Source organism: Phragmites australis, chromosome 21, assembly GCF_958298935.1.
Source record: "Phragmites australis chromosome 21, lpPhrAust1.1, whole genome shotgun sequence".
In the NCBI taxonomy this organism is placed as follows: domain Eukaryota; kingdom Viridiplantae; phylum Streptophyta; class Magnoliopsida; order Poales; family Poaceae; genus Phragmites; species Phragmites australis.
This window is the reverse complement of record NC_084941.1, coordinates 22,715,461-22,730,718: the sequence shown is the minus strand read 5'-3', so window position 1 is coordinate 22,730,718 and position 15,258 is coordinate 22,715,461. Positions and strand designations below refer to the sequence as shown.

At 40.8% G+C, this 15,258-nt stretch overlaps 1 protein-coding gene across 1 annotated transcript; it reads left to right on the top strand.

Annotated features, from left to right (window-relative positions):
- The first annotated feature begins 492 nt into the window (after window positions 1-492).
- Window positions 493-3,254, top strand: LOC133903247 (uncharacterized). Its single transcript, XM_062344554.1, has 3 exons — window positions 493-849; window positions 2,518-2,634; window positions 3,192-3,254. Exons 1-3 carry the CDS (start codon window positions 493-495, stop codon window positions 3,252-3,254), a joined length of 537 nt encoding a protein of 178 aa, XP_062200538.1.
- Window positions 3,255-15,258: the final 12,004 nt, after the last annotated feature.

Genomic DNA, 15,258 nt, shown 5'->3' with positions numbered 1-15,258 from the left:
AATGGGTGTGCTAATCGGCATGCAAGTCAACAAATCCCCTGGGGGACTGATTGGGCTGGGCTCTACCGTTACATTATAAGCATCCACACTGTACACAAACCTTGTCATCTGGGCAGCCCACCTAGAAATTCGAACGTTAGCTTGCTCCTGTACTAGAAAGAAAAGGTTGAAACCGCTAGCTGGCAATTAGTTTTGGCTAACCATGCATTAACTAAACCCTGGCTGGAAGCCAATGTTTTTTAGCTACTGCTTGTCTACTTTCTATATATAGATGCATGTCTCATATGACCGTTCCTTTGTTGCATTCCGTTTATGTTTTACAGCTAATGCAGCAGCAGGAGTGAACTGTTATTTTGGATTGTTCACACTATCCTTGTGGCCTCGATCTATATATAGCTGCACTCTGTGCTAAGAACCAAAGCAGAGAGATAATACACATAGACTCCTCTTTCCTACGTTTAGAAAGATCAAATCTTCTGCTAGAGAGTATCCATGGCTCCATACGAAAAAGAAAGCTCACACTCAAGCAGTGATTTTGAGACAAGTTTATCCGAAGACGTTCCCCAAGACGAAATCCCCCCGGCAGTGATTGAGGCCGAGGATGACAAAACAACATCGTCTGGTATGAGCACTATGGTGAATATGCAAAACCCAGCTGATGTCGTTGGTGCGGATCAGACACTACATGTGGCTCCGTTGAGTATGGTTCCCATGAGACACCAAGAAGCTCCTACTCCCTTAAGAGGACAGGAAGCTCCTATACCGGCATGGTTGAAGGGGCACGACTTTTATGTGGATGGGGACTGGAAAGCATTCCACACCACTAGAAGTAATGGGCACAAAGATTGGGTCAGTATTTTCATCTAGAAATTCCTGTATTCTTCTTATTTGCTGACATATGCATTTTAGTTAGTGAATAAATAGTTTACAGAATAAAAAATATCTTATTTTTGACAGAAAATGTTAAATTGTGTAAATTATTCATAAAGAAAATGTTGAGAAGCATATTTATTATGATAGAACAGATAGATTGAATGATTCATGCTTTTTAAAAGTTTAGAATCCAATATGTTGAAGGTATTATGATGTCGATTGCTTAACCATATATCGCAGTTCTTATGCATAGATACTATGTTATGTTACCTAGGTGCTCAAGAACTAGACTTATTCAACATAAATTCATTGCCCGGTCAAGCCTCAGATGAACTTATAGCAATATAGCAAACAGAATATAGCAAAGTAAGTATTGCACCTTAGGGCTGAAGTTAGGAAAAATTATTCAGGTAGTATGAAGGCATTACAAAATTGAGTTTAGTTTGTCATGCATGTAATGGAATGAGTATGCAAAACTAGATATCGAGCTATATTTTTGTGTGGGCTCTTGTGAAAATTTATATCCTTGATGCACATCATACTCTATATTGGATTTTTTTTTTTTAGCAGTGTTTTTGTTTAGAAAAAAAAAACTAGGTAAGAACTAGATCAATTAGTCTTGGTTAACTATTGATGATTAGTAAAGTGCATCTTCAAGGACTTCACTTCTTGTGCATCTTCAAGGCTTTCACTTCCTAATACATATCCAAGAATGCATACACTGAAATACAAATCAACTGAAATGCATACTTTTTTGTGGCATCATCATAGGTTGGAATGCATTTTTTTTTTGTGGCATCGTCATAGGTTGGAATGCATATTTTTTGTGGCATCGTCATTGGATATTCTAATTAATGTGCAAGAAAATTGTTGTATATTGCATTGGTCGTTCACGGTGTATTGGATCCACCATCCAAATGTCTCTATTGTTGCATTTGCTACTGGAAAGACTTGCCATTGTACACCATTTACCATTTTGATTTAGATGCTAGCCCTCTGCTATATCCCTTCCTTTCCCCTCTCCCCTATATCAAGTTGTGACATCTATTGCATGCCCATTCACCTAGCTGATACATTGATTTTGTCTAGCAGGAATATAACCACACACTAGGCACTGAACTTGTTTGTCATTTTCATGCTGCTGTTACCGTCAAATTTTCGTAGACAGCTTCACCCTAATTTGGCAAATATAATGTGCATTTTGTACTGATGAATATTATTTGATTATACATTATTGGTGTCCCTACAGGTCTCCCGGGCTCATTTTCTATTCATAATCTACAATAATGACTCTAAATATGTGTTCAACATTAGCTTCCTGATTAATTGATACATATTATATGGATCATTGTGTGAATGGTTATGGGCAGCTACCTCATGACCAATATTTTGCACTTGGTTAATTAATACATAGAAAACTAATCCATCCGAGTTTTGTGAATATATACCAAGTCCATATAACATCTCATTGAGGGATGTGATATGAATACTAGGCATATTATGGGGATATTACTTACATTGAATACAACCTTCTAATTCAATTCTTGGATGACCAAGATGATATGGATGGAGAGTAGCATAGCTTTACTTCGTATGATTGATGTAAAACTTGAGACTAATGCCAAGTAGTGTTTCTCCTTGTAGACTTACACTCATAGGGAGTACTGCACAAAGTTCCGTTCAAAACCTGAAGTGGAACTGTTCTTGAATTCCAAAGGAACAACTAACGGCCTATTCAAAGGGAGAAAACTTCGAAGGAAGGTAGCCAAGTGTTCTCTTTTTCAGAAAATTGTGCCATGAATATGCATGCATTTACAATCTTTTTGTATATTCCTAGACATGTGCTTTCAAGTTCCAAGTTTACCGAAATTATGAACTATTTACAGTAATTTTTTAGAGTATAAGTCTACATTAGCCAAAACTTCAAAATACAAGTATGCCCACTGCAATTTTATATCTTTTATATATTCCGTACATATGCATATACATGGTAATCTATATTTATTTCCATACAATATATTTGATTCATCCATATTTTTTGTCTATGCAGAAGACAGCTGGTCTAGATGGTCATGGCTCTGGTACACTCTTCAACTATATATAGATAAATATGCTTTACTTGAAAAACTATTTTGATCTGTGCGGCCATTAGTTTTTGTAATGAAGATTAGGAAATGTGCATTGCATTGAAATAAGTTAAACATGCCACTGTTAATTTTACTAGCAAATTTATTCATGAAGTGTCTACTATTCATTAAGGTACTGAAATGAGGTTTCTGATCAAAAATATTATGATTAACCCAATATTTGGTATACAGGTACAAGTAAACCTACCAGAGGAAGAAAGGCTGCCAACAATACCAGAGGAAACAAGGTTTTAATAAGTAATCCAAATCGTCCAATGAGGCAACAGTTGCCACCAGGTTTCCTGTAGCTTTTGAATTATGTCAACTTTCTGGAGAGGAATAACAGCATATGGTCTTGTACTATGCTATAAACTATGTATTGCCATGTTTTCCATAAGAATAACTGCATAAATCGTATCGAACAATATGTTGTGAAGGAACTATCTTTGCAAGTTTGTATCCTTAAACTGGATGTCATGTTGTTTTATTGAACACTCAATATTGTTTGGTGGAAGTTATGTTTGTTCTGTGGAAACTGAGAAAATATCACCAGTTGGATGGTTTACATGATTAGTTTGAAGCTGCTCCATGAATTAGATATTTTTCTATGCCTCAAGCCTGAGCTGTGCTCATTATTTTGATGAATTTACGTTAGTTATATGCTCGTCCCAAGATGTGAGACCATGTTGAGGATACCCTAGGCATTCTCTACTGGTGGTGTTATGGTATTTCCAACTTATTTTGAGGATCTGAGTTCGGCTTGTGATTCTATTTCATGTCTATTCTTTTTTCAAAATGCTGGACCATGCCATAATGGGGCAGATCGAGCACCACGGCTGGCTCTGGAGAGTGACCGATGAGGTTTCCTTTTCGGTGTGTTTGGCAAGCGATAGGAAGGGGAATGGGAGTTGAAGGAGGGCTTCAGGATGGGAGTTGGACTTTTGGTCTCAGTCTCTTGTTTGACTTGTGATGGGAGTTAAGATAGTGAGTTTAAGAGCTAATATTATTTTACTGTTTGGTTAGTGGGTTTAGAAGTTGAGAATTGAAACATAAGTTAGGCTGAACAGTGGAGATGTAAACACACAACTGTCACTCAATTATCACCCCTGCCTCTGAATAGATATTGGTGGGAGTTCATCCCCAAACTCTCATTCCTTATCTTTTCAAAATTCCCACTCCCACGAAACAAACAAGAAATTTTTGAGCCTCTACCTCTGAATAGATATTGGTGGGAGTTCATCCCCAAACTCTCCTTCCTTATCTTTTCAAAATTCCCACTCCCACGAAACAAACAAGAGATTTTTAAGGCTCTACCTCTGAACTCCATCCAATGGTAAGGTCGTATGAGGCCGATCGGTCTGGGTCTGAGTCCGAGTCCGTGTAGGTATATGTGTCGCACAGGCGAGGACCATTTGGGCATGAGGTCCCGGTTTTGTGTCTAGTGCAGCGGATAGGAAAATTATGCCATCCTTTTCAATAATGAAAGAATAACACCACCACCCGTGATCATGTACCTAAATTAAGAGGACACTAATAGTTGATATATGAAAAATGAAAACAACCAGAGAATATATATGTCAGTACATAAGCAAAAACCATCAGTGACAACAAATTGGTTACCACCTTTACTTACGACAATCCTGGCCGAAATCCAAGGGCCTTGCCTTTCTTTCTCTTCCTTCTCTCTCTTATTAGCTCCCTCCTGTTCATGTCAAGTGGACGGCTAGCTTGGCTGCTCATCTTTCTGCCAATTGCGTCTCGACTGCTAGGACTAGTTGCCTTTGGACTTTTTAGCTAGGCACCACCGTTACCCCCCCTTTCTGTTGCAACGTTTGCAATTTGATAGTAATCCTAACGATTAGTTAAATGAAGATATTTGCTGAAGAAATCGCTCGGCTACAAAATTCAAGACATCCTTCCCTCTTAACACATAGGACCTTGACATCCTAGCACAACGCTTGCCGCTGCCAATGCAAGCTTCACTCGACGCCACCCACCATGCACCACCCGTTTGATGTCGTCACGCCGTCGTCCTGTGTTTGGCACCCTCTCGCCTCGGGGCCGGTCACTGTGGCACCGTACTTCGCAATGCCTGGGTCATGCTCGCTACACTAGTTCTAGCTGGCCACGCGTTGCCCACCCACGTGACCTTCAGCAGAGCTCTTGTAACATCTGGCATCTAAAATTCACTTCTAACTCAATCCATCCATGTAGAGTTTATGTATGTATAGCATCTTTCTTATATTTTTATCTTTATTTTATGTAAAAAGGTTAACTTGATGTGATATGTTCGAAACACTAAGGTTTATATGCTGGCTTTTACCCACCTAAATGACCAATGTGGTATTAAACTACTACACAACGCATCTAGATCATATAGGTCAACACCACTACTAGACTGCTAACAGGCTAGAGTATTGCATTCACCTTCCCTTAAGTGTTGATGCCCCTGATAGCACACCGTATACACGACAGATGCCTAAAATCATCCCTCGGTGCAACAGCCATGATCCACATGCACATGTGTGGCGAGGGTTGTGCTCTAATACCACATGTAGCATCTTGTGTCCAAAATCCGCTTTAGCCTAGCCCATTTATGTGGCTGGCCCACATATATAACACATCTTTTATATTTTTGTCATCGCTTTGTGTAAAAAAGTTAATCGGAGGTGATATGTTTGAAACTGCATGCAAAGGTTTATATGCTAGCCCTCACGCAAAGGATCGTATAGGCCAATACCACTACTAGACTGCTAACGGACTAAGGTATTATAACTCCCAAGCACTTAGGCTCCCCATACACCAGCCCCTCCCCCTCCCATCACCACCACCTCCGCACGCCCTCTAGCTTGGTGCCATGCTCAGCCTCCCGGCGCAGAGAAGAAAGAAAATTAGGAAGCTTGGAGTTTGAAGAAGCGGGAAAGGATCGGAAGAACAGAGAGAACGGTGAAAAATTATTGTTTGAACCCATGTATGATATTGTGCTCCGGGGATGTTGTTTCTTGGCATGTGCCTATCCTATGTGGAGTGTGACAGAAACTACGTTGCAGTGTTGCATTGGGAGTAGCCTTAGGAATTATTTTTCACGACTTCCCCGTGCATGTTTTCATTTTGACCTGCTACTTCTTTTTGTTTGGTGACTTTGGTCGAGCTACTCGACTTTCTATGTTGTGCCACTCGAGCGATTTAGTTTCTTCGATCAAAAAACAAAAACCAAGAGCATGCTTGTTTCAGCTTTTGACTCGATATTATGTCTTCAAAATATAGAGCTGAAATATATAGTCTGATTCCAAGTCGAAAGCTACCTCTATCGCTAGTATCCACAATCTGGCCTAGAGATGCTTCTATGATTCTGATAAATGACTTTTTTGTTGTTGTTCATAGAAGTATTACAGACTTTACACACTTGTTCTACGTCAAAATCAATCCATAAGCTAGGATGGCAAATAACCATAGCTTTCGAGAAACAAATTTTGAAGAATCCACTTTTGTAGCCACAATACAGAATGACCTTCGAAGAACCCACAACTGAAGAAAAAAGAACAGGCCTTAAAACAGACGCCTACTTTTCAAAGGCTGCTCTTCCGAAGGCTAGCACCCCTCTTGTATGTGCTTTTGGAAAAGTCACGGTAAAAACAAATAGTCCGTTTGTACTCTACCAAGGTGAGTTGGTAGACAATTTCCTGACAGACATTTTTCCATTTAAAAATATTTTTTGTGCCACACAATCTAGCACTAGATTTATTGGTAGCAAGTACGTCCTCACTTTGGATTTTTGCCGGTAGACTTCTGCCATAAAAGTTGAGTTGTTGTGGTGTGGCATCGACGGGCATGCTGGCGGCCTCCTCCCTGGCGTGACGCTCAAAAATGCTACATGGCCGGTGTCTGACAGCTTCCAAAAAAATTCGGATGCCCACAAAGCTTCATGGTCTTTTCCGCTCTCTCAACATGCTGTTCCTGAGAACCGAGCACCCGCGTTCAAGACTTGGCCACCACGCCCACCCGCGTTCGAAGGCCTCAGCGCGCGTGCTCACCGGAGATTTTAACCCTCAGTTGCTTCTGGGATGAGTCCCGAGTTAGCTATAAAGTACGCATACATGTGCGCGTTTAGCATGATTGTACGTGTTCTTACACTGAGAGTTTAGGGACCTCTAATATATCTTTAGACCAAACCCAACAGGTTCCCTTCGCTGTCTAGATTTCCGTCGTGAAGGGATTCTCGTTTACTTCAGCGCTTTCAATAGATTCACTTCACGGTTCCCTTCACGACGGGATTTTCAGAGTCATTCCTTTCAGGACGGGATTCTCTCTCCGTTCCCTTCGCGATTCTCCTCGAAGGGAAGCTGTTGGAGATGAGAGGAAATAAAGGGAATGAGAACGGGGAAGGGAATCGGGAAGGGAACGAAATGAAGGGAATATGATTGGGGGTAGTCTTAACGTGTGTAGGACACACACGAATGTGCATGTGTGAGGCGTGAATGTGGTGTGTGTGAGTCGTGTGCATCTTCAAATATACTTAAAAAATATGATATTTCTTCTACCACGAAAAGGGATACGTGTTAGAGTATATGGTAAAATCTAGAAGGATCCTACTATTATGATAGGATATGATTAGAGTATTATAAATAACTGGAATTTAATAGGATTTGTTAGGATTTTGATCCCATATTTTTATCTTATCTCTACAAGGCTTCTTGCCCTCTAATCCTATATAATCCATCCTTGAGGCTCAAACAATACATCAACTACATTAAGCTAAGTTACTACTCTTTCATGGAATCAGAGCTGGTGCCGCTCCTGAGCTGCCACCTCCACGGCTTCCACCGTGCCACCCCTAGGAGATGATCCAATCTCTATTATCTCTCCCGGAGGCTGCACAATCTGTAGTTTAGTCATGTCGTTGATCCACAGATTAGCCAACAATTAGAACTTTTCCTGATCATTTTTAAATTAGGTTTTCTCTACTTTTTCCTGATTAGTTGATCTGCCAACCCATCGATGTTCCTCACCTACAGACTTGACCACCTCGGCTTCAACCTCTCCGACGCCTCATCTCCTTCAATGATGCCACAGCATGACGCGGTGCGCTCATCGACATGGCCCTCAGCTGTAGCCTTCCGAATGCCCCGTCTATCATGGTCATCATGTCAGAAGGGTGAGGTGTGATGAGTATGGTGGTGCACGGTGTAATGAGTAGGAAGGGTGAGGACTAAGGAAGAAGGGGAAATGCTAATAGGGTGGTAAATGTTGCACAGCACCGCCATGGCATGGGCGTCGTGGTATAGGTGTGATCATAGGGATCATCTGTAGAAAGTGTGTGTATAGCGAGGGTGTGGCTATGTTGATGGGGGTAGCCCCTTCATCTTGCCATCAGCAATGGTGTCAACGAGCACAGAGATTGGAGTGGCGGCACAATCGAGAGGCGGAGGTGGGGACTGAGAAGGGTTCAGGCGAAGGATGCAGCAGTTCTACAAGGCCACGAAATTGTCAAGCACGCGCTCAGGGTTTGAGATGGGGAGGGCAAGCATGGACTAGAGAAACAAACCACAACTACATTTTTTAATTAGTAGAAATAGCATAGATATGACAATGTGAACAAATCGATATATATACAACGACATCTCCATAGCCATCAACCCAGTGAGGTGGGAGATATCCTCTACGGAAGAGGCTTCCTAACATTGATATCCTCCTGAAGGAGCTGCAGGAGATAGAATCCAACAACATGCTAATTAAGGGCTTTAAGCCAGGTGCCCCATTATTCCTTTGCTTTTCATCATCCTAGTAAATCTCCAGAAAGGTGCGGACGGGCATCTAGCCCAGTAGCAAACCTCCAAGGGGTGGAGGGAGCCGGCGGGGATTGATCCCCTGTCCCGCATGGCCTCTAAAGTAAGCCGGGCGAGCAGCCTTGATCTAAAAAAAAAATCGCCAGAAAGGCTCTGTGGTATGGCGATATCCATCAGCTGCAAGGCAATAGTCGTAATATAATGGCATCATTGCTGTGATCAGGTGCTGAGAGCGAAGACATTTATTTTCAAAGCTATTCCTGTAACACACAATTGTTTCCTGATTACATCGAAGAGACATGAAGCCAACCTTGCTGCAAATTAGAAAGTACTAGAAATGCGGCGTGGCTACTGACCCTCGTTTCATAAAATCATATATAGGCATGAACAATTTAACATATAAAGTTTAATAAACTAATAGCTCCTATAGATAATATTTCACAAAATGTTGATCTTGCAATGGAATCGTTGTTCATCAATAGTGCTTTGCGTTCTGGACATACAGAACCAAGAATAGAATTTGATCAAAGCTTGTAGTGATCAATGTAGTATCAGGCACTCACAATGTGGTACAGTTAGTATGAAACATGATACTGGTTACAAAAAAATTTGGTTTTAGAAATACATGAGTAATCTGCCAAGCCTGATACTCTAGAGGACCTGGGAAATCCGATGCTTTAAACTTCTGCAGGAACTCTAAGGGCAAAACCATAGATACTGCACGTCTGCCAAGTTGTTTAAAGGAAAACAAAAGGTGAAAAACTGAAAATAAATTTATGTTCAACCTTTTTAATTCAAGACAAAATTGATTCCCTAAAATTCTAGATACATAAATGCAGGGCTATGAAACCAACAGTGAGCCAACAATGCCAGTCAATAGTAATCTCCGCCTTGGAGTATCAGGGATAAAAAAAATAGAACCTGTAATAAGTAAATCAGTCGTATTTGTGCGGAGCTAATGAAGAGAAAGACAGGCAATTTTTTTAAGATAAGGACATGCAGTTAAGAGATATTATAGATAGGATAGCTGATTTTTTTAATAAAGGAAACGAGTTCCGGCTTTTTGCAACGTTCAGTGCATACAACCTAAGTTCATTATTACAAAGCTTCAGTATTATGTAACCAAAGGGTAGTGATTAAAAACATTAAAAACATAGCCTATAATATACGACCATCTATTCTTGACGAAGACTTGCATTACCACTACCTCCAAACAGCCATAAGCCTTCATGATATACTCCCTTTCTGATTCCTTTTGTAGCAGCCTCTAGAAGCGCAACTAAAATGTACCCCTAAAAATTCCCTGCATTATAGTAAAAGAAGTTTTTTTTATTAAAAATATTGTCATTACGGCATAGCCATATGGACCAAAAGATAGCAGCCACATCTACAAGGAGTGATATATTATTAGCTACCCTTGATCTGAGCCAATCTCTAATAATATGACTTATGCTTCTAGGTTTCTTTATTCCCAAGGTAATAGTGATTATATGCCAAATTGACCTAGCAAAATGACACTAAAAAAAGATGTTGAATGCTTTTGTTCTGATTACAGAAGCAACATTTGAGGCTACCTTTCCAATTTCTTTTGGCCAAATTATCTTGATCAAAATAACACCTCTACATAAGTACCACAAGAATACCTTGATCTTGAGTGGAAGCTTAAGCTTCCATAGGGCCTTTGCTGTGACGGAAATGGGTAGAGATATCATTTTATTGTACATAGAATGAACTAAAAATAATCTATTCTCATGCAACCCCCATTTAAAGGTATCCCATCCGTTGCATAATTGGACATGTAATAGTTTCGACACTATATTATGTCAAGCAATTAATTTATCCCTAATAATAGGTCTACGGAAAGAGAGGTTTAGCAAAAAGGAACGTATAACTTCCGCCACTGTTTTGTTTTTTCCTATGCAAATCATGTATGGTCTCATGGAGTATTATAACTCCTTCCATTATGTTTCGACCAGGCATAAAGGCAGTCTGAGAGGGACTAATAATTTTTTCAGCCGTCGTACTAATCCGATTAGTAGCAACTTTAGTGAAAATTTTAAAGCTGACATTAAGGAGGAAAATCGGGCGATATTCTTGAATCTTTAGTGCATTACTCTTTTTAGGAATTAGAGTAATAACCCCAAAATTCAGCTGAAAGTAGATAAATTCCCATGGTGAAAGTCCTTGAATAAAGCCATGAGATCATCTTTGATCGTTTCCCAGAAAACTTGATAAAATTCTGCAGGGAAACCATCCGGGCCTAGAGATTTATTATGCTCCATGTGGAAAATTGCCCTTTTAACCTCATCCTCTCTGAACGGGGCGGTAAGGATATTATTTTCGCTTTCACTCACTTGAGGGATATCACTAATCTTGATTCATCCATCGCAAAATTATTATTATCCGGTTTGCCAAATAGGCCTTTGTAATACTTTGTGATATATTTCTTAAGGTTTGCCTCTCCAATTACGATTTCATCCTCATGTTCCAACTTGTAAATCATTGTCTTTCTATTTTTACCATTGGCCACTAGGTGGAAGAATTTTGTATTATTATCTCCCTCTAGTAGCTCTTTGACCTTAGCTATTTAATACCATTTGAGCTCTTCTTCTCTTAGCATGTGAGCTAACCTTTCATTTAGGTAATGCTTAAATACTATTTCATTAGGCGTCAAAGGATTATTCTCTGCTCTTTTATCTAGATCATTTATCATTGTGGTTAGCTGTTGCTTTTCTTTCTTGAGGATGCCTGAAGTATGTTTGGCCCAACCTCTCAAGTACTATCAAAGGGTTCTAATTTTTTGTTGCCATTTTTCAATGGCATTATTCCCTCTATGCTCACTTTGCCAAATATTGGTAACCATATCAAAGAAATCATCTCGAATCAACCATCCTAAATCAAATTTGAAAAGGGGTTGTGCGCTTAACTGGGTGGAAGCCCCAGTGCTGAGCAAAAGGGGTATGGTCTGAACGGGACCGATCAAGAGCCTCAACCTTGATTTTTGGATACTTAGTTTCCCACTCAGACTCATAAGAACTCGATCTAGCTTCTCAAAAGTCAGAGGATCCAGTTCATTGGCCCATGTATATTGTCTACCCATCTAGATCTCAAAAGTCAGAGGATCCAGTTCATTGGCCCATGTATATTGTCTACCCATCATTTCAATCTCTCGTAAATCTAGCGTGTCAATTATTGTATTGAATAAACGAGGCCAACAGGGATCAAAATTGTCATTATTTTTGTCCTCAGGACGTCTCATAATATTGAAATCCCCCCTATGATCATAGGGTATGTTTCCAAACTAGAAACATGAGCCATTTCAGTGAGAAAATCTGCTTTGGAATCGTCTTGAGCTGGCCTGTAGACCGCATATAATGTCCAAGTGAATCCATCTTCTCTATTTTTAAAAAGGAATTTTGAGTAAAAATCCCCTTCAACTATGGAACCAATGTCAAAAACAGAGGCATTGACACTAATAATCATTCCCCTTGATCTCCCTCGTGGTGGCATTACATGCCACAAATAATCCAAAACACCACAGAAGTGATTAAGGGTTCAAGCAAGAAAAGAACTTCTACCAGTTTCCATAATAGCGAGAAAGTCAATATGTTGTTTTTTTACTACTTCTGAAATATAGTTATGTTTAGCCAAGTCTCCTAGACCTCTGCTATTCCAAAATATACCTTTCATCGGATATGAATTTTGGACGGAGTATTTGGCTTCTTAGGCAAGCGGGGTACCTTACCTTTTTTCTTGTAGGAATTGGACTTTTTCTTTCTAGGGATCGCATTTAGATCATCACAAACATGGTCCAAATTCTCATTATCAAGAACCTCAGTTAAATCATGGAATATGTGACTGAGGGTAGCATCAAGTCCATCCATAACATCCTCATCCTCTAAGTCATAAGGATCCTGAGTCTTGCTATCATGTTGAATTCTACCTCTAGCTCTCGGTGTTTTAGCAGCGACAGAAAGACGATCTAGCTCTATGTTTTTAATAGAAATAACAGAATGCATAATAGATCTATCATCTCTACCCATAGAAACACCTAAGTTTTTAATGTTCGAAGAAACAACATGATTAGGTAAAGAAAAGAAGGACAAATTATGCGTACCTCCTTCTAGATTTCGCTTCGCTGCTAAACGCTTCGCCTTGGTCATGGAATCTTCATCACCCAGAGCAAGTAACCTCCTGCTAGAGGCACGCCAAGCCACCATGGAATCCTCTAGGACCATGAACAAATCACCCGGGGACTTCCCCTCCTGAGCATATAACTCTGTAATGGCCGCTTCATCAAGGCCATCCACTAATGGAAGCACAACTAAAGCCTCGATCATCTCAATATTTTTCAAATTGGCCCGCACACCATTTTGCTTGCAAAGAGTCTGCAACTGTTGTCTTGAGAATGTACTGAGCACAGATCTCCTGAGGTGCTCACAGCCCTCAGCCACACCAATCTTGATAGGGGAAGAACGGCTTGAAGCACCCGATGGCTATGCAAACCATCGTTAGCAATTACCTTGACACCATTATCATCGACGCTTTCATCTGCCAGCATTTCAGCTGAAAGCAAGGGTGCTGCCTCAGTCCAGGCATCACCCAGGGGAACTAACAGAGCGTCATCCAGGAGACTCGAGACAGGATATAACAAGGAGGCCTGAGCTTTGACAACAGCTAAAATGTCCGCCTACTTGGCAGAGAGCCCTAGCAAAGATGCAGTGGCCACTGCAGCAACCGAACCTCGGTGAGCCAGCACGAGTGGAGCACCTGAAAAGAATGTGGTGTCCAGGGTCGCGCGTAGTGTGACGCGCAGTGCCGCATGAGGAGAAGTGGCAATGGAACCCCGTTGAAGAGGCACAGCAAGGGCATATAAGGAGGACGAAGCTGCAGTAGGTGGTGCATTTCTGGACAAGGTGGAAGATCCAATGTCGGAAGATCAGTACCAAAGCTACAGCACCATCTCCACCCTTCGCTGAAAGAACACCCTGCAAGTCACCTTGAGCTTGACTGGTATCATGAGGTGAAGGGATCAGTGCATGTGTATATCAAGGTTCAGCTGATATGATCTTTTATGTATACTCGGGAGTCAACATGTCCTGCTAGGGACCGCTATTGATTTCAATTTGGAAAGGGTTTTCGAGTTGTAGCCATTTGTACATGAACCTAACGGGTCACACACTTAATGGGTTGGAACAAAACATGTGAATTGGATTCGTATGTGGGTTTTGATTGGATTGTGATCCATGAGAAGTTAGAGTCCTAAAGGGTTTCCAATGTGGGAACCCATTGGCGAGCTCTATATAAGGAGAGGCGTGGGTAGGGCATGCTAAGGTTGAGCCACTCTGAAACCCTAGCCGCAGCCTTCCACGATCTCCCAAAACGCTAGCCACGTGTGCGGTGCTAGCACATCGGCTCTTGGCATTTCTGCCCAATACGTGTGGATACCGTAGAGGCATTGTTGCTATTGCGGCACTGATCTTCTTGACGAGTTGAATGCAACATGTTCGGGACTGGTCACCAACCGTGGTCAAGGAGCACGACCACCTGCTCAGAGTTAGTCGAGGAGAGCACGCCCACCTGCTCGGAGTTGGTCGAGGAGTGTGACCACATGCGCGGGGCTGGTCGCGGATCTGATCGAGAAGCTGCTCAATGAGTTTGACGCGCACGATGTTGAATCGGTCTACTCCAACTCTTCTTCTGCTGCACTGTGCGTCGAGCGGTAACAATCTATGATCTCCTACTAGCATGATTTACTAGGTGAATGCGGTAGAAATTTTTATGTTTTAGGCTAGTGTAGCCTGCCCGTTCCCCAACAGCAAACTACAATAAAATAGAAGAGACCTGGGAGCTGAACTACTTGGGATTCAAGGTAGCACTATTTCAGTGCCGTTGAGTACATGGAGCAAAGGGCGTCACTAATGATTTTGTTCACTCAAAGAATGATGCTTTTCTAGGCTCTAGTTATATGCTCCCCACTCAATGTTAACCGGTTAACTAAAGCTCCAGTTGATATAGTATATTAACCTTGAAAAAAATTGATTGCTTTAAATAGTTCATACCACTCACTTTGCAAAAATTTTAAGCAAGCTCCCAATAATATTTGGACAGCCAGAAATACCTTCATGTCACCAAGAAAGAGAGCTCTCTAGCTAGTTGTAGTTTCTTGACCTCACTTTAAAAATCTAGCTAGGCTAGGATGTATGAAAGTGAAGCTGAAGATTGACCATTTATTTACTACCAAAATCCATGTGATACTTAAGTGTAAGTCAAACCCAAAAATATGTTTGAGTTTTATTTTACTCAACCTAACTAGCTTAAAATTCTATTGAAATGATCAAACTTGAGCTCAAATTAGATCGGGGACATGCTTTATTTATTTATTTTAGGTTTGCCCATTTATATATATATTGCTTAAATTAGGAAAGCCTTTGAATCTATCTTGTTCTTAACCTTGATTCATTTTCTTTCCT

Bases quoted from the DNA above. Each gene is read 5' to 3' on its own strand.
- LOC133903247 (XM_062344554.1), top strand. From the start codon at position 493: ATGGCTCCATACGAAAAAGAAAGCTCACACTCAAGCAGTGATTTTGAG. The intron at 850-2,517 runs GTCAGTATTTTC...TTCTCCTTGTAG, and splicing joins GTAATGGGCACAAAGATTGG to ACTTACACTCATAGGGAGTA. The intron at 2,635-3,191 runs GTAGCCAAGTGT...TTTGGTATACAG, and splicing joins GGAGAAAACTTCGAAGGAAG to GTACAAGTAAACCTACCAGA.